At 37.1% G+C, this 24,975-nt stretch overlaps 4 protein-coding genes across 4 annotated transcripts; all 4 read left to right on the top strand.

The window, feature by feature from the left end:
* The first annotated feature begins 71 nt into the window (after positions 1-71).
* On the top strand, positions 72-2,841 carry APO3 (APO RNA-binding protein (DUF794)). Its single transcript, XM_059587684.2, has 2 exons — positions 72-557; positions 1,253-2,841. The coding sequence occupies exons 1-2, from the start codon at positions 181-183 to the stop codon at positions 2,145-2,147; spliced, it is 1,272 nt and encodes a 423-aa protein (XP_059443667.2). The 5' UTR covers positions 72-180; the 3' UTR covers positions 2,148-2,841.
* A 707-nt stretch (positions 2,842-3,548) lies between these two features.
* On the top strand, positions 3,549-9,377 carry LOC132176149 (transducin family protein / WD-40 repeat family protein). The gene is made up of 7 exons (XM_088515023.1): positions 3,549-3,974; positions 4,614-4,998; positions 5,156-5,312; positions 5,539-5,583; positions 6,837-7,002; positions 7,509-7,879; positions 8,583-9,377. Exons 1-7 carry the CDS (start codon positions 3,735-3,737, stop codon positions 8,899-8,901), a joined length of 1,683 nt encoding a protein of 560 aa, XP_088371149.1. The 5' UTR covers positions 3,549-3,734; the 3' UTR covers positions 8,902-9,377.
* A 2,338-nt stretch (positions 9,378-11,715) lies between these two features.
* BON1 (Calcium-dependent phospholipid-binding Copine family protein) lies at positions 11,716-18,890 on the top strand. Its single transcript, XM_059586919.2, has 16 exons — positions 11,716-11,977; positions 12,580-12,627; positions 13,072-13,220; positions 13,317-13,365; positions 14,754-14,810; positions 15,116-15,304; positions 15,399-15,533; positions 16,007-16,068; positions 16,151-16,253; positions 16,341-16,455; positions 17,169-17,245; positions 17,330-17,467; positions 17,564-17,728; positions 18,000-18,113; positions 18,236-18,332; positions 18,428-18,890. Exons 1-16 carry the CDS (start codon positions 11,831-11,833, stop codon positions 18,520-18,522), a joined length of 1,740 nt encoding a protein of 579 aa, XP_059442902.2. The 5' UTR covers positions 11,716-11,830; the 3' UTR covers positions 18,523-18,890.
* Positions 18,891-21,581: 2,691 nt separating this feature from the next.
* Positions 21,582-22,973, top strand: LOC132175894 (Integrase-type DNA-binding superfamily protein). The gene is made up of 2 exons (XM_059587986.2): positions 21,582-21,949; positions 22,258-22,973. The coding sequence occupies exons 1-2, from the start codon at positions 21,712-21,714 to the stop codon at positions 22,836-22,838; spliced, it is 819 nt and encodes a 272-aa protein (XP_059443969.1). The 5' UTR covers positions 21,582-21,711; the 3' UTR covers positions 22,839-22,973.
* The last annotated feature ends 2,002 nt before the right edge of the window (positions 22,974-24,975 follow it).

A 24,975-nucleotide genomic window follows, 5' to 3' on the forward strand; every position in this document is an offset into this window, starting at 1 on the left:
AAGAGAAAAAAAAAATCCAAACAAAGACAGCCCTGTTCTTCTAGGCCTTCGCAAAATGCGATCGTGTTAAACTAGGCCCACGTTCCATAAAAAAGTACTACCCGCTAAGGTAGGCAGAAGAAGCAGTACGCACGACGGTGCTCCAAACATTTTCCCGGCAACCAAACAGAACAGAAACAGATGACGAAGAGGTTAATATTATCAGAAATTTGTATTCTAAAGAAGAGACTGCATTTCCGATTGAATAAAAGCCTGTGTTTATCGTCGGAGAGAATCCTAGGTGACGATGATCCTCTGTACGCGGACGTGCCGAAGCCCCGGCGTAAGAAGGCGGAGAGGAAGCCGTACCAGACGCCGATGAAGGTTCTAATCGCGAGGGCGAAGAAGGAGGCAGAAGCCCGAAAGGCCCAGCCCTGTCGAATGCTCGAACACCCACCTGACAATGGGTTGTTGGTTCCCGAGCTTGTCGAGGTCGCCCATCGAGTCTACCGAGCCCGACGTTCTCTTCTCTTTGGTCTTTTGAAACTTGTACAGCTCATTCCTCTTCAACGCTGCAGGTACCACGTAACAACAAGCTTTTAGTTTTTATTACTCAAAATATGGTATTTTTGTTTTTTCGTTTTCAATTTTCTGTTCATATCGATACGGGTATGAACTGGTTTGCATATAAACCCCAATGGGCTTCTTGGATGCTCACTGGAATGCACTTACAATAATCGAACTCTTAAGATTCAGCCAAAGATGCCCAAATATTCGTTTTTTTTTCTTCTATACGAAACCCCAAAGTATTTAAATCTGATCAAAAGCAATAACCACTTGGTTCCATTGTTTGATATGATGGTGCTTATAGCAAAGCAAGTTTTTCTTTGGTGTTAAGTTAAAAAGATGATATTCCCATGTTGTCTAATGAAAAGAAACAAAGACGGTAATGTTGTTGAAGCTTTTTTCCTGATTGTTTCTACTCTCCGCCCGTGGTACCCAATGAAATTATGAAAGTAAGTTTCCTACAAAGTAGAATGGAACCATTGGTACTATTGTTGGAAGACAAGTTAAAAACAAAGAGGATTAACTGAATCATTTTAAGTTATTTGGGGCATGGATAATAGTCCACTACTCCACTATCTTTGAGCTACTTCTCTTCTGTCCGTTGTTCTTCTTGTCCTCCGTTGGAGTTCTCAACTAAATTTTATCTGTGTATGGTTTTTCTCTAGACTGTAACGAGTTTTTGTCTTTTGCCTTCTATTTTCTTCAGCTACTGCTCGGAGGTTCACATTGGCCATGTTGGTCATGAAATCCGAACCTGCACTGGCCCTGAGAGTGGTTTTCGGAGTGCCACTCATGTTTGGAGGAAGGGTGGAGTTCAGGATGTTATTTTTTTCCCTAAATCCTTTCATCTTTATGATCGTGTTGGGAAACCAAGGATTCTGCATGATGAAAGGTATAGTGTGCCGCGAATCCCTGCCATTGTAGAGCTTTGTATACAAGCTGGTCTTGACCTTGAAAAGTTACCTACGAGGAGAAGAACAAAACCCGTATATAGTATTGAAGGAAGAATTGTAGATTTTGAGTCAGTGACAGAGAAGGATGGAGTGGGGAGGAGGAACTTGTATCTTAAGAATGTTGATACTGTAGTAGATTCCAAATTTGGGACCGACACTGAGATGGCAAAAAATTCAGTTTCAGAAAATGCTAGTAATCTTCTAGATCAATCGAATGACGAGGATGGGGAGAATTTAAGGGACTTAAGCATCCAAACACTGGACTCATGGTGTGAGATGATATCAGGGGCGAAGAAGTTGATGGAGAAGTACAACGTACTGACTTGTGGATACTGTCCTGAGGTTCAGGTGGGTCCAAAGGGGCACAAAGTGAGGATGTGCAAGGCGTCAAAGCACCAGTCTCGTAACGGTCTGCATGCATGGCAAGAAGCGACGATAGATGATCTTGTGGGTCCCAATTATGTTTGGCATGTTAGAGATCTGAATGCACCTGCTTTGGATAACAACCTGAAGAGGTATTATGGTAAAGCTCCAGCTGTGGTGGAGCTATGTGCACAAGCAGGTGCACCTGCTCCAGATCAATATAGGAGTATGATGAGATTAGATGTGGTTCCTCCTGATCGTGATGAAGTTGATCTTGTTGCTTGAGATGGTGATTCTTGATGCAGATGGTCTGCAGATATTAAGCTGGAGTTGATCATTGTTGCTTGAGATGGTGATTCTTTAAGCAGATGGCCTGCAGATGTCAAGCTGAAATTCAGATCTCCTGAATTTACCCATCAGTATGTATTCCTGTATTCCACTTGGTTTACTGTGTGTTGCTTGGGTAAAGTTTGGTCCCTATGCCCTCATATTGATTCCCAGTGCCCTCACAATTGTGGGTCCTTGAGCTTGCCAAGTAGAAACAGAGGTAAAAACAGACAAGCAGTGGAGACAGACAATCATGGCCCTGGTTCAGAAGAAGCCATATCTTAATTAAGTAGGCAGGGCAACAGGAAGGGATGAAGCTGCTGAGATGAGGATGAAGAAGCATTTGTGGTTTTATGGAAGCGTCATGTTGGGAGGCATTTCTGTCTCTGTGCTTCCCTATACCAATTTTTGGTGGTTGAGAAGTGCCCTTCCCTCAGCTTCCCTTGAGCTCCGGCTTTTGGATGAATTGTATTTGTAATGATACGAAGTCACAAAGAAGATGTACAGAAACGAAAAAACATGACCATGATCTTGTACCTAATTTTCACTTTTGTTGCTTTGGAATTTGAAATCCATATAGTTTAGCACACGGCAAGTTGTTTCTGTATATGTACATGTATGTCTTGAAGTGGTAATTTCTGAAGAAATTAAAGTAGCCTGTAAAAATTAGTCAATTTGCAATTCAAGGCAAAGACAGATCGAGAAGCAGTCTCATCTTGGATGGCAAGGGTTATAGGGGTGAAAAGGAAAGCCAATAACAGCTAACCGTAACTGCATTTTCACTCCTACAAATTGGTTTCTTTATTTTGGGAAGTAATTGCGTCTAGTTGGGTGAATAATGGATAAGATTAGATGGTGCAATCTGGTTCCCATGAATGCTCAACTACTCAAAATCAATTAATCAAACCATAAACTTGTTTCGAGTACAAGGGCATTAAGTTAGTCATTATATAGGCTGTTGAACAGTATCTTTACCTAATTGATTGGGATTGGTTCAATTGTTTGCCTGGATTGCAGCTTGCTCAACACTCTTTTAGACAGATTTCCAATGAAACTCACTTATTTGAACAAGTGCTAAAACAATTCAAAACTTACTTGGCATGTGTGCCCCATTGAAAACTCTCAATTACTTGTCTGATCCTAATTTAATGGGCACACATTAAGGCCCAGATAAGTAGATTTGAATCTTGGTAATTATTTGCTCGAATGGTTAACATATAATTGTGAGAAGAACCCTTAATAATAATAATAATAATAATTGTGAGAAGAGAAAAAAAAAAAAAAGTCTCAAGTGTTTGAGCATTTATCTGAACAAATAGGCCCATAAAGATCCTCTCACAACAGTTTCTCAAAATTCGGACGGGTAATTGCCGGAATCTTAATTTCGGATAAGTGGAAGGCCCATAAGATTGTCTTAAAAACACGTTATACTCTTCTAATAATCACGTTTTGATCTCCAATGCTCCAACTCTTACGGTTCAGTTCTGTCTGTCCTGTGCAAAGCCCCTCTGTCTTCCCTAGAAACTGGAAAAAGGTTAAAAACCAATGAGCGCGCCTCCTCTCCCGGCTCTGAAGAAGCCCAAGGTGGAGACCAATGATGAGATTGAACCAGAGCTACTATCAACATCAACAACCACAAGGAAAATGGACGATAACAACTCCCACTACAGCAACGACGACATCGAAAGCCGACGAGAGCAAGAAGAGGCACTAGTCGCCCTGTTCGAGCACCGTACCAACGAAGTCAAACATCTTAGGCAGCGCATCGCCTATTACCAATCTCAGGTTGCCCCGTTTATGTTACTTCAACATGTCCTATTTTCACTCATTGATTCTCTTAACCTCAAATTTTGATTTTGTTTTTGTAGAATGATATTTGGGTTCTATGTGATTTTCTGCTTTTTGATGCACAGCGCCCTATATGCTGTGATGTTATAGGATGCGTGGTATTGGTTTTTTGATATTCCACAAACTCTTATTGCTCAAAACGTGATCTGTCTTCTAAACTTTGAATAGTTTTCACGAAATCGGTTTTGTTTCTGAAACAGTCTCTCATAGCTACATTGAACAAGTATCATAAAATTGGGAGCGATCTTTGAGTACAGAAGTTTTGTTATTGAGCTTTTAATAATTAGTCTGGTGAAAAAGAAAAACTGTATGGATGTTGGGTTTTGTAGATTATATGGATTCAATTCATCATAAGTGGTTGTGGACTTATTTCAATCATCCCATGCTTTTGTGTACCGGTGCTTATCATTTGGGTTTCAGTATTCTTTTGTGAATTGTGTGGGAGACAAACTGCTTGCTGGATGTTATTTCTGATTCTGACTTTTTCTGTTTTGGTTCTAGTCATATTTTCCTTGTAATTCTGAAACCTAGCCAAGGAAATTATGCACTAATTATTTCTTTGAAAAAGGTGTGCAGCTTGAGGAAGCAGAGAAGAGGTTGCATGATTCACAATCCAAATTGGCTCGCCTTCGAAGCCGAAGTAACGCTGTGCCATCTAAAGCTTCTTTGGAGAATGGAACGAAAAATGTGAAGGTGGAGCGGAGATCAACTAGTCCTATCCCTATACATGAAGCTTCTTCTAGAAACCTGCCTAAATCTAAACCAGAACTTTTAATTCCTGCTGTGAATCCAAAAATTCCTCAGGTGATAAAATCTTCAAATGATTCTGGTACTCAAGCCAGTCCATCAGTTTCCACTCAATCTAATAGTCCTATAAGGGTAAAAGGGAACAAACCTTCTAGAGTTTCTTCTCAGATGGAAGTTGTTGAAATTGAGGATAAAGGAACAAAAAGAAAGTTTGGTGAGGCTTGCTTGTTTAATAGCCTTGCATTATTAGTTTTTCATGTTGTGATTGTGCATGTCTAGAATTTTTCGCCTGACGTGTTGTTCAGTTCCTCCAATACAAGATACCTTTTATTTGTAGTTAGGATTCACCAAACTTCTATTTTGTATTTCAGAACAGAAAGAACACAAAGAATTGATTCCATTGATACGCAGAACTTCTTCTCCATGCATAATCCGCTGCCATGCGAACAATCACATTTCCAGTCAACACAAGAGAAAGTTGAGATGTCTTGCTTTGTGTCCAGTGAATGATCAGCTTTTTGTGACCAGGTAATTAATGTATTGCAAAATAAGTACGCCACTTATTAAGTGAAAATTGGATTTTCATGCCATGATTTGAATTTTGCGATATTTGTAAAATATATCATGGTACTTTTTTTGTACTATCCTTTAGTCTATAATTACATAATATGCCCTTTTGGTGTCAATGAACTGTTATCTTTCTCTTAAGTTTATACAGAATCTAATTATTGTGAATGTTTTGAAATATATACAGTTCTTTGGATGGATTCGTCAATTTGTGGCAAGTTCAGTCCAGGGGGTAAGTCTTAAGCTTTTGTCTGAAAGCATTTATCTTCACTTGTTTGTATCTCGTGTGAGTTGTCAATTGCAAAGTGAGTATTATAGCACATGATGTTATACAGTTTTCTCTTATGATAAGTGAAATGTTGCAGAGCATGTAGATGCATTGTGAAGGTGTCTTGGGTAGTCCATTCATTACCATATGGTGCCATTGTCTAGGAAATACTTTATATGTAACTGCCGTTGTAGATGTGCCTTTTAAGTTTAAGCATATAGTGACTAATAGAGGTGGGACTCTGCTTATGGAGATATATGTGTTCTCAATTGATGATTGAGAATGAAACAGACTTTTGGTGTGCTTGCCGAAAGGTTCTTATGGAATCGGAGAACTTTTGAGTTTGCTTTAGGTTTGCCATTGGAAGGGGGAGTTGCTGGAGTTTTGGCAAGATATGTGGTGTGTGGAGAATTGTTTTCTCAAATATTTCTTAGTATGCATTAGGTGGACGTTAATAGGTACTTATCAAAAAAAGGTGGTGGTTAATAGGAACAATAGGTTAGTATGAAGAGTTCTTAAAGGATAAACTCCAAACAGAAATACCATACTTCACCCAACCTCTAGAAACAAAGAGAAGATAATAAACCTTAACTTGGACTTGAATGGGACGAACACTTCCTGATTTCCAATGTATTGTTCAAGCTTTGAATTTTGAGTTACCTTGTACTTGTTCAATTACATTCTCCAATTGGGGGGCGGGGTGGGGGGGGGGGGGGGGGGGGTGGGGAGAACTGAAACAGGGCTTGAGTTTGGAGAATGTGTGCAGTTGCTATTTATATTCAAGATCACCAAATATAGCATTATGTCTCCACAGTTCTCTTTTACATTCAACCTTTTTACTACCATGTAGAGGTATCTAGTTGGACGGATTATTAGTGTTATTATCTTTCTGATGATTGGACATGGAGCTTTAGTGCCTGCGAATGATACAAGGTAAAACAATTCCTCGGTTATTCATATAGGCTTAGTCCTCCTCCATGGCCACCCTGGTTATTCAAAGTAGGAAATTGGATATTTGGTCCATCACACGGAACCTCATTTTCTATGCCTTTAAGCAATGTTAGAATTATATAAATCTTAGTTCCATTTGTACCAATTATATGCAGCTTCAATTTCCAGTTTCAAAGTGTTATATATGTTTTTACTTATTAAAAAAAAAAGGTGTTATGATATAAAGATTGGTCCTTTTTTTTTTTTTTTTTCGTCTTGAATTGCAGGTCAAGTGCCTCTCTACTTAGCTCTACTGATTGTGCATCCCCAAAGCACAGGAGATGGCCAGAAGATGTAGCCTGGCATCCACAGGGAAACAGCTTATTTTCCGTTTACAGTGCTGATGGTGGAGATTCTCAGATATCAGTACTAAATCTCAATAAGACACAAGGGGTAAGAGATGCTTGAGATTAATTACTGTTATACGCCTGGTGGAACTGGCAAACCCTGTGTCCTCAACCATATGTACACGACACTAGCATCCAGCTTTCATTGAAAAGTTGATTCCTATCTTTTTCTCAACCAGTAAATAGGAGGCAAAGAACTGCAAAGAATGCTAGATATGGTAGTAATTCTAGATAACAGGGAAGAATACACCCCCCCCCCCCCCCCCCCCCCCCCGCGGGGCATGCATGCTTGAATAAAATCAGTAAACAAGATCATGCCTCAGAAAATGCTGTGTTGATCAACAAATTTTTGATCGAGGAAAAGGAAATATAATTTTCTTTGGCAGCATAGTAGAAATATACAATCACCCAGTCTATTAATATGCATATACGTACGCCTGGTGGAAGTGGCATACCCTGTGTCTTCAACCATATGTTCACAAGCATTCAACTTTCATTGCAGTAGGTTCCTTTCTTTTCTCACTCTTGGTTTATATGTTTGTGTACTGACAGAGAGCTCGAGTAACTTTCTTGGAGGCTAAGCCTCATGTTAAGGGTATTATTAACAGCATATCGTTCATGCCCTGGGAAGATGCCCGTTTTGTCACTGGCGGCAGTGATCATGCCGTTCTACTTTGGAATGATAACGATGGGGAGATTTCATGGAAACCAAAGGCGTTGCACAGGAATATGCATTCATCTGCTGTTATGGGAGTTGCAGGGATGCAGCAAAAGCAGATTGTTCTGTCTGCTGGGGCTGACAAGCGAATTATTGGGTTTGATGCACAAGAAGGAAGACCACATTTCAAGCATCTAATAGAAAGTAAATGCATGAGTGTCCTGCCAAATCCATGTGACTTCAATTTATTCATGGTTCAGACAGGGTAAGAAAATATTCATGACCAGTAGGATCATTGACAAAGTAATCTCAGCCTCATTTGGTATTTCGTTGGCAAAAGAACAATCACTCATTAAATAGGGAGGCAAATAGCTGCAGAGAATGCTAGATATGGTAGTAATTCTAGATAATCTCTCCCCCCCCCCCCCCCCCCCCCCCCCCCCCACACACACACACACACACGCACACCTATTAAATCAGTAAACAAGATCTTATGTATTTATTTATGGTTGAAATAATCTATGTTGATCAACAACTTTTTGATCTAGGAAAAGGAAATATAAATTTTCTTTAGTAGAATAGTAGAAATACAAGCTAAAGAAGAGAGCAAATAATGGTATGAATATTCTATTATTATTACTATCATTTTCAAAACCCACTTCAATTTGCATGTGTAGTGGATTCTGTCATGCTGCTCAAGTGAACACAAAACAAGGCCTGCAACTGAACCATGTTTGGTTCAGATGTATAATGTGAATCAGTTCCCCTGAAATTTGAGTTTAGTTGTGTAATTGTAAGTTTGAGCCTAGTTGTATCATTGTATGATCTGGAGGTTTGAAATGTAGAAATTATTGACTATAGTGTCAATTGTGTGTCTTATAGCTCATAACTCATTCTGTATGACCATAATTACTTTGAGGTGAGTATTTTCCGGTTGAAAATTTAATATTAATATGTCTCATATGCAGAACTCCTGAAAGGCAGCTCCGATTGTTTGATATCCGATTGAGACAGACAGAAATCCATGGTTTTGGGTGGAAGCAAGAAAGCAGCGAATCTCAGTCGGCACTGATAAATCAGGCTTGGTCTCCTGATGGTTTATACATAACATCTGGTTCAGCAGACCCCATGATTCACATCTTTGATATCAGGTATACCGCTAACAAGCCTTCCCAGTCAGTAAAAGCCCATCAGAAACGTGTCTTCAAAGCTGAATGGCTCCACTCTGTCCCACTTCTCATTTCCATATCTTCTGATCTCAACATTGGATTGCACAAGATCACCTAAATCCTCCATCCTGGTGTTTACATATATGCCCATAAGAAGAATTTTGTCTCGTGCTCCTCATGTTGCTTTGGCACTGAAGTTCCCTAGCTTCTTCTTAAGTCGAAAAACTTTTTGGAGGTTCATTTTTGCACAATTAAGCAAAAGTTGCTGTTGGTATGGCGGGAAAAGATGTAAGCTTTGGGTTTGATATTTTGATCTGGTGGTGGCCACTTATGATCTTATGACACCCCTGCCATTGAGTCATGATAATTGGTTACAATTTTTTTGGGAGGAAAAATGTAGTGCAACTTGTTTTATTATTCCAATGTTTGTTTTGTCTACAATCTGATGCTGCATTCTGTTTGTGGTTCACTTTCACGTTTATTCTGAGAGAGTGAATCATAATTGTTGGAGACAGGAAATGGCTTGAAAACTTTGTAATTAGACTACACGCCACGAAGGAAGATTGTTTGACCATGTTTCTTGTTCCATCTTTCCATACACTGTTGGTTCAGATGCTATTTTAATCATATTGCTTATGTAAATGTCATTGAAAGCTAGGACTGATAATTTTTTATTACCCTAACACAAAATTAATGGGTTATGTTGAGGGGTTTGACCTATTTAATTAAATGGATCGGGTTAGAATTGATATATATAGTTTTTATATCTATGTCTCGACACGATTTGGATCTAACACGCGATGCGAGCATGAATTATCACCCATACAGAAAACAGCACGATGACATTGATGTGATGTGAAGAAAGCTCAAAAAGATGGGTATAGCTTGCTGCATACGAAACCGAAGGAGAGAGGAGGGGGAGTGCGAAATGCATTACTGGTTTTCAATTTCACTTGTTCAGTAGTGCAATTTCAAAAGGGGATGGTGATGAACATGCCACTTTTCGTGCCGCCCATTGGTTATTTTGACGCAAGTATAAGCCTAGTCTTGAACTGAATGGGCTTGGATATTTACTCTTCATATTGGGGTGGACTTGGACCAACAACATTGACTCTAATCAAATCATGCCCACAAAGACTTAAAGTCAACCTGCTTGCATGTGGATATTTTGAAAGAACCGACCACATAAAAAAAAAAAAAAAAAAGGAATGCAACAACGACATGTTATATTTTAAGTTTTTTATTTTTATTTTTTATATTAGACACTTTAATCAAAGAAAAGTTATTTAAAATATAAATAGTAATATTATTAAAAAAGAAAAAAATAATAATAATATAGTAGAATGGTATTCAACTTTGATGATGCACTGAAAATAAGTTGTTGATTTTTTTTAAAAAAATTTATATATTTTATACAAGCATTTGTAGAAGATATTGGAAAGCTGTAGTTTGGAGTGGATTTGCATGCGGTGGAGGAACGGATAATAATATATTGAAAGCATTAAGGCATGCGTCTTCATGGTATGAGGGTTGCCGGTAATGTGATGTGACTTAGTTGCACCCATGCACGTCTCCCACACCACCATCCACTCCTTAGTGGTTGACCTTTTGCCTTTGTGCTCGTTGACTCCATGACATCGGTTAGACATCAAGAGATCTAATCTTCCATTTGCTTCCACTCATACGGCCGATTCATCAATTCATGGACCTCTTCCTCTTTGGGGCTTGGCTGACTCACATTTAAATGTCAGACATCCAATATATATGGACCTCTTCTTTGAAATCTCTAACAATTTTGCTATCCCAACTCTTAACTTCCAAATAGTACGTAGGCCTGCGAAGAATATTGAAAATTACAGCTAGAGTTATTTGGAATCAAAGTATATCCTTAATTAATTTCTTCCAGGGGAATGAAAATTGCTTTTGATGGGGGTGCAGTGCAGCCTGCAGGCACATTAGCTAGGGTTACAGGGAAGAATGGGTGAATTATTATGCTATGATCTTTTGAAGAGGGAGGCAGCAGCAAGCACGTTGGCGCTGGGACCCCAATCCATGCCACTTAGCAGCAGACATAGAGAAGCCTTTTGCTTTAGTTTGTATGTCAGCTTGGGGTCCCAAAATCTTTTTGGTATCCTTTAATGAATTAATACACAACACATATCATCATCTAAGTGAGTTCCAGCAGGAAATGCTTCCTTCAAGTTTCATGTAGCATCGCCCTAAACTAAGAAAAACTATGCCGCCCATGATTGCCACCCAAGCTAGCTAGATCCAGCATTTTCTTTTTCTTTTTCCCATTCATCATTATCTTCCTACACTACGATATTCTTCTTTTCTCTTTAATTTCAAGCCAAAAACACATAAGAACTTATTTTATCAAGAAAAAAAAGAAAAAGAAAAAGAAAATCCTGTTGAAACGATGGACTATAGAAATGAAATTTTATGTGCACGCTTTAACATTAATAGGAGACCAAATTATTAATTTGGTATCAGACACGCATTGCGAAGAACACAGATCGAATTGTTTTTTTTTTTTTTTTGAATTAGATTTACATATCCAATATATTAATATATGAATCATGTAATAATAACTTTTACTGTCGCTTTAATAAGTACGTGCGTAACTAAGAGTGTGAGAGGTAAAAGTGTGTAAATTAACCATCTCACTTTCTCAAAATACTCTAGCGTGGTCAATGGGCTCAGCTAGTCAGTACTCAGTAGTCAGTCCAACGTGGCTATAGAAAATAGATAGAAACAGCGGAAAAAGGTGTAAATTTCCTGGCAAAAAAGTTCCGCATAGGATCCAACCTTTTTACGAGCTGATCAGAGTAATTGAAAATGGACGAAATCAAAAACGCGCTTTTATTTAACTACTCTCTCTCTCTCCCTTTGTATATATATATATATATATGGATGAGTAATTTCTAAGAACTGAAAAAGAAATAAAAGAAAACACGAATAGACCCACCAAGTGGGGGCCATAGGAAGAATATAGATTCGTTGTTTGTCTGATAGCCCAGGCAGGCAGCTGAGGCGAGTTGTTGGGCATGGGGAATTGCTGCTCCGACGAGGCGGGCGGAAGGACGGCCGTTGGCGGAACCGCCGCTTCTATGGGAAACCCGAACAACGCTCCCAACGACGCCGTCGGTCACTTCCTCAAGTCTCGCGGCCACGGTCTCTTCTCTCAGATCGAGGTTCTCTCTCTCTCTCTCTCTCTCTCTCTCTCTCTTTGGTTTACGCTGATTTTTGCTTTAGCTACCTAATTCACCATTTAAACCCCCTTATTTTGGAGTTCCTCATTTCCGCCACTGCTTTGAATCCACTTGTTTTACAACATCTTGTAACTTGTACGGCATCTTTTCTATGTCAATTTTTCTTCCTTCGCTTTCAAAAATACTCGTTGTCTGCTCACTCTGCCAAATTGTGTTTGCTGCTGATTGCAAAGGCCTTTATTCGATCAGGATGTGAACTCTATTTGACCTTTCCATTTCAACTCAATTTCATTTCACTTCACTTCTATTGGCAAGAGAGGCCTAATTTTTTGGATTCTTCAGCTTGAATTTTTTTACATCGAAAATAACGTTTTCTTCTCTGCTGGTGGTGGGCTATTTGACCTCTACGTGTTCTTGTAAGGATTTCTAGTACAGCTAAAACCGTGACAGCTCCGACGAACAAATGATTCTCATATTTTTTTTCTTCTTGGTCTTTTTGTTTCTTTTCATACAACGACTTGTTAATTTAGCTTAGTTTTCGCCTCCTTCATTGACTTTTGTCTGTGAAAAATATTCTTATGCAGTTATCATACTCTGCTTCGGACTTGCGCGATCGAGATGTGCTCTCCAAGGTTTGTTGCTTTACTTTTTAATGGGTGGGTGGGGTTAGATACATTCATCAACATTTGTTCTTTTCTTTTCTGATTTACCTGTCAATGTGCCTCTTGAGGCGACTTCTCTTGTGCGAGATGATGTTAGATAGATTCATCTACTTAATTACATGATCACACACCATAGCCTTACACTAATGGCAGCCAGAAGAAGTTCTAATCGTGAACAATTTTATTAGTTATAAGCTAATTAACTTACCCAACAGGCAACATGCTATTTCTCTTTAATGGTGATGTTTTCAGGCTCAGTTGTTTTCTCTCTCTCATAACATTGTCAGGAATGTTGGTTCTGGACTCCATGATTATCATGATTAATAATCCCTTCTCCTTACTATGCTATCGTGCTTCATTTTTATGCCGTTGCAAAAAGTTTATCCTGTTATTTATAAGTTTTGTGTTCTATAGAGCGATCCCATGGTAATTGTTTATACCAAAGGAAGAGATGGGGTACTTGAAGAGCTTGGCCGCACTGAAGTAGTTCTAAATTCGTTGAATCCCAAGTGGATTACAAAACATACCATCACTTATCAGTTTCATATTGTGCAGACTTTGGTGTAAGTATAATTCTAACATCTCTCCAGTTTATCCACCAAATGTGCACTTTACTGGTTTCACTGTAAGATACTTTTTGAAATCACCAATTATCACAGGTTTCATGTGTATGATGTTGACACTCAGTTCCACAATGTAGATGTAAAGGTATATATCTTTCCCCGAGCTGTATCTGCTCCTTTATTTTTGTTCTTTGGTTCAAGAGGGTTCCTGGTTATTTTATTTTATTTTATTTTTTAATAATTGTTTGTTTTATATTTAAGTCATTCTGTGTAACAACACTGTGAGTTGTTTTAGCCTTTTTACTACTTTGTTAAAGTGGTGAGAAACAACATGAGCTAGTCTGCTTGACCATTTATCTGAAGTGGATGATTTGATTCATGATGCTGAAAGGAGCGATTCAATTCCTGATATAAAATTTTCAGTGAGCTTCAGCTTGGTTGATTACTAACGATTCATTATAATTCTTAATTGTTTAAAGTTAGAAGGATATATCAAATCTAGAAAATATTACAAATGTTTGATGGATAGATGGAATTTTCCTTATCTTAGCATTGAACATAATAGAAGCACAATCTCATATTCTTAGAGATAATTGTAGTTTTATTCGCCTTGCTCAGAGTTGGGATTTGTTTTGACAATTGATCCTTCATTACGTACAGGATTTAGGCAGATTATGAAAGTGTTACTTAGCTAGTTGATGACTATATTGAGCTATTTGCAGCTCATAAAAAAAATTTCTAAAATATGATGCTCTCGTAATAAAGTGATCTTTTAATCTCTACAGGGTGATTTATATATCCTTCTTCATTTATTTAAAATGTAATATATGATAATCCAATAAACAAGAGTGTACTGGAGTAGAAATTGGGATAGCTTTCTTTGACCCAAGCAGCAGTAAATTGTTCTTCTATCAGTTGTTCTATCAAAGTTCTACTTTCTCTTTTATCATTTTGTAGTAATTTTGAACTAGTTATTTTCCTCTTTTTTATTCGCACTGCCTAGTTGGCACGTATTCTTTTGCGTGCATCTCTTTATAATCTTGATTAATACGGTAAAATATCTCTGCCTCTGGGTCTCTCTTCAACCTGATTGTTCAAAATCTCTAAGCTTCAAATTGACCATTGTCTACTTTTAAATGTCATAAACTAGAGCAATAAATCTTTAACATGTTAATGGCCAAATCTATAAGCACACCTAGATATTTGACACGAAGTAGTTCTAGATCTCCTACTGCCCGCCCCTAGCCTACAAGCAGAAGGAGAAAGAGAATTATGGGAATGCTAGATACACATTGTTAGTTGCATAATTGTTCATCTGATTTTTCTGAACAGCTTTTTGTACAGTATATATTAATAATGTGTTTACTAGAGTAATATTTGTATGTTTTTGTTATATTGATATCATGAATATGATCTCAATGTTTTGAGCAAATGCTTGTGAGCCACAGTACACAATGTTGCTACATGTGACTCTCATTCAAGTGCATGGAAGCCTAAAAAATAAGTTCATAATGGACAATTTAACTTGTGCAGATGCTTAAGCTGGAAGAGCAGCAATTTCTTGGTGAGGGAAGTGGTGTACTGTCTCAGGTACAAAATAGAGACCACGCAAACTTAAGTCTTCCTTCACTGTTGGAGTCACTGAACAATGAGAACCCTCATATGAGCATCTGTCAAACATGTCAAAAGTTGATCCATAGTTCTAGTTTTTTCCCCCCTTTCACCTATGGATACTATCCCCCAGATTCTCTTGTGCTTGTGGAAACCTTAAAATACACGTGTTTACCTTGTATATTTCCAAGAGGCCTTAACTGAACCATGAAGTTCATTACATTTAGTGATAGTTGAAATTCCAATATATCAAACCTTCAACATTTTTGTGTTTGTCTGTGCAGATAATCACTAAATCAGACAGGTCATTGACCCTAGATCTTGTACATAGAGAAGAATCTATGGGATCAAACCGTGCGAGAAACCTTGGAAAGCTTACTGTGCATGCTGAGGAATGCATTAGTTCCAAAACCACAATGGAGATGATATTTAGGTGTTCGGATTTGGAATCTAAGGATCTCTTCTCAAGAAGTGTATGGGCTGCAAGTTGTTGATTTCTTTATATATTCTTAGGTATTATGAGGAACCTTAGTTATGCATCTCTCCGTATTTTGACTCATTGTGCAGGGCCCCTTTTTGGTAATATCAAAAGTTGTGGAAAGTGGGATCCAAATTCCAGTTTGCAAAACGGAAGTGATAAAGGGTGACCTCAAGCCGACTTGGAAGCCAGTATTTTTGAATATTCAACAGGTTGGAAGCAAGGTATAAGGGATTTTACCTTCAATAGTTAGAGTCTGCATCTACTACTAGACATCTGGCGTCCTTTGCTATAGGCTTCCTTCATTTGTTTCCATCCTATGTATGCTATGTTATTATTAGATGGACGCTCCAAGGTTTGCTTGCTTATTGGAGCTTGGTGGCAGCTATGCCCTGATAGGACAATAGTAGTTGTCTCATGTCCAGCTTTTTCCTTTCTTATAGGTTTCTTGCTCGTATGTTTTTTTTTCCTTGCATCTCTAAATTGAGAGTGGTAGAGGTGTCAAGTTGGTCCATTGTGGGGCTGTCTTTCATTATACAAAGATACTCACATTGGTGCTCCAGTTGGCAACCGTCCGGTAAACATGTGCAGATGTTGTTGTCAGATTTAGATTTTGCAAATTTGCCTGTAAGATGCTACACATCCTGGTCTGTTTATTGCTTGCCTTCTCATTTTCCTTTTCCAAATTAACTTGCAGGACAATCCACTAGTAATAGAGTGTTTTAACTTCAATAGCAGTGGAAAGCATGATTTGATTGGGTAAATTGAGATCTTAGCTGTGTCTTCACTTTCTCCTGCTATCTGTAGACCATAATACTGACTATGCTTGTTGAATTATCAGAGAAGTTCGGAAATCTTTAGCAGATTTGGAAAAGCTACATTCTAGTGGGCAAGGCGAAAATTTATTTTTACCAACTTCTGTTGGGCATAATTACCAGAACAAGGTCCAGTTATGTGTATGAAGTTTATTTTGCATCCTGTGTTGCCCAAAGTTTTCTCCTTTAGTTTGAAGGTTTCTGAATATTATGCAGGTACTAAAGAGCCAGCTATTTGTGGACAAGTTTTCCCAGAGTACAAAACACAGTTTCTTAGATTATTTAGCTGGGGGGTGTGAAATGAATTTCATGGTGGCTATTGATTTCACTGGTATTCATCTATGCAACCAACTTGTTTACTTTACCTGCGAATTTTCTTCCTACAGACTGAATACTTTTCTTTTTCTTTATAAAAATTTAAATGTGAAATGCATTTTGATATTTCTTTTTGGGCACTACATGTTAAGCTGTCATTTATACCATATCCTAATACACGCTTTTGTCTTGCCTTTTATTCATTTCAACATCCTTGTTTCAGTTATGCTTGCTTCATTGACATTTTTTTTCCTGATTTCACAACACTTGATACAGTCTCGAGGCAAGATTGTTCTTTTAGTATGTCTAAGCACTCTCCTGAAGTATAGTGTCACTATATCCGTCGCATTCTCCTCATCTTTCTTATAGCTACTTTGTCAATGTCCCTATTAGAATGCCTGCTTATATATGGGGTATATCATAAATGATAGAATTTGAGCTTCCTTGCAAGTTAAAGGTATCTCTGGGTGGTTCATGGTTTTATTATATGATAGAATTGTTGATTGTCATGAGAGCGGTTATAGGCCTACAAACTTTTGCAATATTCACTGTTACTTCTAGTTCCTTTTGAGTTCATAGTTTCCCTGTTAATTCTCATCTCTCTTTTTTTGTTCTTAATTTTTCTTTGAAAAAAGAACGTTAACTTTGAATCATCTAAGACAAGTTATGTATAGGTGTTAGGTACCGCAAATATCTTATTATGAACTAAGTGTCATTCTTTTCTATCAGCTTCAAATGGAAATCCCCGCCTCCCTGATTCCTTACATTATATTGATCACTCAGGACGGCTAAATGCATACCAGAGAGTGAGAAATCAGTCCCTTCTGTACTTATTATCTTAAAACTTATTTTTGGACATATCCTTCTGACGGTGGTCCGTTGCTTTTCAGGCAATCGTTGAAGTTGGAGAGGTGTTGCAGTTTTATGATTCAGACAAGCGCTTTCCTGCTTGGGGATTTGGAGCACGACCAATCGATGGTCCAGTCTCTCATTGTTTCAACTTGAACGGTAGTAGTCATCACAGTGAGGTATGATGGTTGTAAAATCTATTCTTGTTTTTGTTACATTAGATAATTTTGTTTTGAAGCCTTTATATTAAGCATATATAAGCTTATTTCTCTCAGGTTGAAGGAATCCAAGGAATTATGATGGCATATACAAGTGCCCTCCTTAACGTTTCTCTTGCAGGGCCTACTCTTTTTGGACCTGTGATTAGTAATGCTGCTCTAATTGCCAGCCACTCTCTTGCAAACAGTGGACGAAAATACTTTGTTTTGTTAATAATCACGGTAAGAATTTTAATTGGGATCTTCGGATTATTTTTTCATATTCACTTACGAAGGTTCCATATATTGTGGTTTTGGTTAATACGGATGATACTTAAACTTAGTTACTGTCTACCTTTTTGTCAGTGGCTTGTTCTGCACTTGCTTTTCGGGATATCATAGATTCTTCCATGTTGTTAAAGAATCAAAAAGTTCTGTTTTAATTGATCAACAGTAGTATGTCCTTTCAATATTAAATTCCCCCCTTTTCTTGAGATCCCACTTCTGTTCTTAGGATGGAGTAGTAACAGATCTTCAAGAAACCAAAGATGCCCTTGTGAAAGCGTCTGACCTGCCATTATCGATCCTTATAGTTGGAGTTGGAGGAGCTGACTTCAAAGAAATGGAGGTATTTTATTCTTCTTCTTTGTTTTCTTTCTGTGTTGTTTGTTTGTCTCTGCGTATTTGGTACAGGATTAAAGCTTTGATTATTCAATGTAAATAATTTTCTCAACTCTCATTGTTATACAGATTCTAGATGCAGATAAGGGAGAGAGACTTGAAAGCTCAACCGGACGTGTTGCTTCGCGTGATATAGTCCAGTTTGTTCCGTTCCGGGATGTACAGAGTAAGTCAATTCCCCGTAATTTTTATTTGGTTCACATGCCAACTTGTAGCAGAAATTTTAGCAATAGTCTGTTTGGGCTGTGATTGCATTTGCAGGTGGAGAGATTTCAGTTGTTCAAGCACTTCTTGCAGAATTACCGACGCAATTTTTAACCTACATGCGGACCAGAGAAATCCAACCAATTTCATGAGAATGTAAAGAATTGTACATAATGAAATCAAATTTTCTATAATTGGTTCACCTTCGTTTCGGCCACCTTGGTTTTTCAGGTTTTTAATGGGTGGCCTCATTAGAGGGGGTATATTCTATCGCATCATCACATCTGCTCCAAAGATTCATTACAAAGCCCTTTTGTCCGTTAGCTGTAGACGGCTGCACATTCCTTAGTCAAATTATAGAGGCTTGTCTACAGAAACTACTGGCTTGACCGCTCAAAGGCTCAAAGCAGTTCCTTTTTTTTCTGGGTTGGAACCTCAAAATAAGCGTAGTTGAGCAACAATTGTATCTTTCCAAGACACTACTTGAATGATAATGGAGAAGAATGAGTTTTAGAATGCACTTTTCTCTCAAATTTCTCACTTGCTTAGATGTCATGTCTCTTGGCTTGAATGCGATACCTGGCTGAATTTCTAGATTATTGGCACTTGCTGCCAGTAGGGGTGGTAAATTCGAGTTTGCATCTTGTATTCATGTTGTATTAAGGTATGAGTATAAAATCATATATGTTAACTTTAATTTGCTAATTTTATGTTAGGTCCGATTCAGGTTATGTTGAAGCACGAGTATAAGATTATTTTCTTTTTAATTTGACCAATTTAATTAAAAGGTTAGATTTATGGGTTAGTGTAAAACAATTGTCAGCCCTAATAGTTCTCACGGGCATTCCGGCCCAAAAAGTACTAAAAGAGACTATCAATCAGAAACTCGAAAAAAAAAAAAAAAAAAATCGTCTAGGTGGAGGGTAAAAACTCGGTGGAGGGTTACTTTGCTTTGGATATGAAGGCCCGAAACCTGCAGGGTGTGGATTTGAGCTGACCCATTTCGCCAGTACCACCTTCATACATGGCCACGTGGAGCATATATATATATAGAGGAATGATAGGGACCTAACTTTTTTGCCCAACAAAAGTCTAACTTTTACCTTATTTATTTTTTAAAAATAAAATAAGATAAAAAATAGAAAAAATGTTTGAAGCAACCCTATCTATTTTTTGTCTTTATTTTATTTGGTATTTTTTAAAAAATGAAAAATGGTATTTTTTTCATAATAATGTCATTTTTTTTTTTAAGAAAATGTCATTATTATGAAGAAAAATACCATTTTTTATTTTAAAAAAAATACTAAATAAAAGAAAGGCCAAAAATAGATAGGGTTGCTTTAGACATTTTTTTCATTTTTCATTTTGTTTTTTTTAGAAAAAAAAAAAAAAAAAAAAAAAAGAAGGTAAAAGTTGGACTTTTGTTAGGCAAAAAAGTTGGGCCTTTAACATTTCTCATGTATATAGCCGTCAGACATAGACAGTCACCACCGACCAAAGGTGAAAATCTGTCCTCGCTTTTGACATGGATTCAATGTTTTTGCCATCGAATTTCTTTCGGCGTTGAAAGATGATCCTTGTACAACTACAAATGCATGCAGGACGCACATGTTTAATGTTTAACCTTGGTCTTTTGATTATTCACAATTTTTCTTAAAATAAATAATTACAAAAAGTCATATTCTGTAACTCCAATTGTCGCCTACTCTTTACTACTTTTTTTTTTTGAATGAGTAAATCTCTCATATCAATCAATGAAGTACAAACACAATCAAGCAGACTTGCTAGAAAAACTCTTATAGAAGAAAAGAATCCCTTACAAAGAAAGGCGTTTTAAGGGAATGTTTTGCCCATGATAGGTCTAGTGTGTATTTTAAAACAAAATAGCAGAAAATGTCTTGTTTAGGACGTTTTAAAAAAATGGTGATTTGAAAATGTGAAAAATTCATGTTTTTGCATAGCAAGAGAATGCATTTTAAAAAACACACAATTTTAAAGTTCAAAACGCTTGCCTTTGTTTTTAAAATGTTTCGTTCGTATTTTCATTAACTACATTTTGAAATCACTACTTTTTTCAAACTATACGTCTTAAAACAACTAATCAAACGGACACTAATAAGATGCTTTAAAGATATCAAATAATTAGCAAGCTCTTGGGAACATTTTATCAACATGTAATAATAATAATAATAATACTTTGGCAGGAACGGAGAATATATAGTTCCTTAATAAAAGACGAAAATGCCAATTGTGGAGTGTTTATCTCAATATATATAATTAAGTCCCACATTAAGAAGATATCACAAATATGAATAATTAATATACATAATAATAATAATAATAATAATAATAAGATGGTTTGAAAAGTAACGTTTCAACTAATTTTGTTTTTGTTGGATGAATTTGAGCCTGCCTAGCTCGTTTTTTTTTTTTTTTTTAATTGAATAAGGAAAGGGTTACAGAGGAGGATCTTTTTCACTTCTGATCCGGATGGATTCGTTATTGTAAGTAAGGAAAACTTTTTGTGTCTATCATGTATGTGTACACATCGTCACATAAATACACGTGTGTGGTAGTTACTCAATCTGAATCTAAAATTCAAAGGGGGCACCAATCGTCCCATTTACAAAATAAAAAAATAAAAAAATAAAAAATAAGAGGAAATGAAAAAAATCTCCACAATATTGTCCTCTCTCTCACACACACGTACACATATCACATATATATGCATGACGATTGACGAGTGACCTTCAATTGATCATTTTTCAACTAGTAATGACATTTTGTTTTTTTCTAATTCACTAGTAAATATTAATGACGACATTGATATTAAGGTTGGTTGTGAATCCTTCTGTAATTTTAAGTAATTTGTAAATTTTTATTGTGCAATATCCTTCCTTAAATTACCATTATGGTTGCAATTAATGTCTCCTTTTGTACAAAAAAGAAAAAAATTACCCATATAATTCAGGAATTTTTTTTCTTTCATTTTTTTTTATCATAAGTATTTTTGTCATTTTATGTGCAATATATATATATATATATATATATATATATATATATATATAGGATAATAAGGTTAATGGGCACAACCACACCCAACACAAAACCGGAAAAGAAAAAGGTCAAAAGTAGAACAAAACGAGTGTGTGAAGTCAATGTTCACACCAAAAACAGTTAGGGGTAGATATAAAAACCCTATCTTCCTTCTTCTTCATCAGTACTGGTTTCTTTCTTCTTCTGATCTCCTTCTAGCTAGGTATGCTTGTAAGTAGTGTGCATGATTTGGTGAAACAATTGATATAAGACGTCGTATATAAACGTAAAAGTGGATCGGAAACATGCATGGGAAGAGGCCCCTTCCTCCCAATGAAGAGGAGGAGAAAGCGGAGGAGGATAACTTCCCTGTCTACTCGGCTCGATCCCAGCAAGACATGTCTGCCATGGTTTCAGCCCTATCTCAAGTTATTAGTAACAGAGAACATCATCACCTGCATGCAAATCCCTTCGTCACACCCCAACTAATTCCTGCTGCCACAACGGATCAACCACAACATCAACCGACTACTCTAGATCAAGGTATTAAATATCCTTAATTTTTTCTATATATGTTTTAATTATGAACACTAATTAATTAGCTTGTTAACTGACTGTTGATCATCATGATCTATGTAGCTAGGGATGTTGCACTCACTGAAAATTGATTAGCTAGCTAGGGTTCCATCTTTGGTTTTATCTCTTTCAAATTAGTTAATTAACTATATGGATCGAGCTTGCTTAGTTTCTTTTCTTAATTAATTAACCATATATATACATGATGGATCCCTATATATATATATATATATATATATATATATGTATATATATATATATATATATGAATGAAGGGAACACGAGGAGAAGACACTATAGAGGAGTAAGGCAGAGGCCTTGGGGAAAATGGGCAGCCGAGATTCGAGACCCACAAAAAGCAGCAAGAGTTTGGCTTGGGACATTCGAGACGGCTGAGGGTGCAGCTCTTGCTTATGATGAAGCAGCTCTGAGGTTCAAAGGAAGCAAAGCAAAGCTTAACTTCCCGGAAAGAGTTCAAGGGAGAAACGAAATAGGTTACCTCACTACTACTCGTCCAGACTCGCAACTTCCTGATCTCGACCCAAGCCTTAATCATATCATGCATCATCCTCCTCCTCCTCAACAAACATACAATATTCCCAATCTTTTTCAATATGATGCACAACTTCTTCAGGCTACGCCTACACCAACTCTGCACGGCCAACAAGTATTTGCTTCGCAAACCTCATCAACTACATCTTCGTCGGCATCTTCTCAACACCAGCAGCAGCAACAAGATCAGCTTCTAAGATTTTCGACGCCGTTTGGAAGTAGTAGTAGTTCGTCTTCTTCTCGCACTAATCTGCCTCCTCATAAGAACAGGAGAGACAGCTTTGACACCAGTCACTCAAAATGATAGTTTGCTGAAGGGCGGGTTTTATGTTATTCCTTTTCCGCACCTTAATTTGTTTATATTTTTTTTTTTTATGAAACTTTCTTCAACTTAAGAATAATTAATTAACAAGTGTTTGATGAAATTTTGCAAGATAAACTGAGGTGCAATGTGCAGTTTTGGTGAAAATTTCAACTTTGACACGTACGATATTCTCTATATATATTTAGATTACTGATCAAACAAAAATGAACCATTTAGCAGAGATGCAGCTCCATATATATAATATTGGCATTAAATTCCATAGACTTTATATACATACAGAAGTTTTGCTCTCCCTCTCCCAACAAGTGGTGAAGTACTGCATGTGCGGCTAGCTAGCTAGAGACTAGCTAGAGAGCCTTTCCAACTTATTGGGGATACTACTTATATACAAAAATGATGAATTCGGAGCATCTGGGTTTTCCATGGAGATGATGTAAGTAGGTAGGCGTGCATGTATTGGCAATGGATGCGTTCTATATCAATTGGTTTCCCGTACTAGCTCCTTCATATATATCTATATAGTTTGCTGTGAGGCGATTGCAGAAGTACTGTTGGACCGCATATATATATAAATATATATATATATATCAACCTGCAGGAAAGTAATAATCAAATAAATAAATAAATAAAGATGAAACAAGAAATAAATATATATATTAAAAAAAAAAAAAAAAAAAAAAACACAGCATGCAGGATATTTAAGCTCTTGGAATGGTGCGGCAAGCATGGGTAAGTAAAGGGGAAAAGGAAACAAATTAAAGTGCATGTATGGCTTTGCGTAGGTGATGATCTCATAGAGGCCGAAAGATAGTTGATATCTCTCTTTTGGTTTAGATTAATTAACAAGCTGTGGGCATGGCGCTGCTGAGATTAGGTGTAGTCTTTATAACTGCTTACTAGTGTGGAACCCCGAGTGGTCATGGAATTCGGCTATTTACGACAAAAGTGAGCTATCATGGGTCTCCGCAATTGCTTCGACTCCTTGGTCAGTGGTCACTCACCTACGACCCTTTAAAATTGAGATACTGCAACACATGCATGTTGCACAAACCTCTCACAAATATACAATAAAATTAGTGTGTCAAGATTGTCTAATAGCCTTTGGATTAGTTATTGTTAAAAAATATATATACAATGGCTATTAAACCTTATTACGTCAACTTTGTAAGATATTTGTAACATGTTTTAGTGGTATATAACGGCGTGATTCATATTGTTTTTTTTTTTTTGGATTGTGTTAGACCAATATTGTAAAAATTTCTTTTGATGCCTCGGTTTGTTGTAAACGTGTTTTGAGAGGTATTATTTTGGTTTGAAAAAAAAAAAAAAAGGTGTTATAATATAAAATAATAAAGAAAAATAATTGTTGTGAGAGAAGAGCCTAATTAAATTAATGTTGAGAATGGAAAGAAGCCTAATATTCTTAGTTCTCTCGTGGGTATATATATATATATGATAGTTACTTGATTCCTAATTTGGTCAATAAAGACTATCTGGCTTTGAATATTGATAGTGAGCGGAAGCATCGAAGCCACGTAATAAGACAAATTAATGATGGGTTAATAGTAAAAAAAGGATCAGAACAAGACGACTTTATGCAAGTGATGATTCAGATATAAACTTAAAAAGATGATGCAATCCAACATGATAATTATATTTTTAATGGTTTTGAGACCAAATTCGGTTCACATGAAAAAGAGGCCGGCCATGTTTGCTGGGTGATAGAAGCTGATGATATTGCGTGCTTAATTAGAGAGCTAGCTAGCTAACTAATTAATGAAGCCAACAAATTAATGAAGGATCGATTGACTCTTTGGCGTGGGCTCTACGCCAAGTGTGGAAGATAGTTGGATTCATTATGACGATCGGCCTACTTCGGCGCCTGGTATAGCCGATTTCGTACGGGTGCTTTTGTCGCGGTCGCCTCTCTGCTTTCAAACTTTGCGGCCATTGCTTTGCTTCTTTCTTAACTCTTTCATCAATTTCCGCCTCCCCCTCCCCACATCTTCTAGATTCTTTTTGTTTTCTTCTTCTCCTGTTTACATCTTTCAACCAAAACAATGCAACCTATCAACTCATCATATCCGTAGACGCTCCCTCCCTCCGTCCCTTCCTC

The sequence above is a fragment of the Corylus avellana genome, chromosome 3 (genome assembly GCF_965113065.1).
Source record: "Corylus avellana chromosome 3, dhCorAvel1.hap1.2, whole genome shotgun sequence".
In the NCBI taxonomy this organism is placed as follows: domain Eukaryota; kingdom Viridiplantae; phylum Streptophyta; class Magnoliopsida; order Fagales; family Betulaceae; genus Corylus; species Corylus avellana.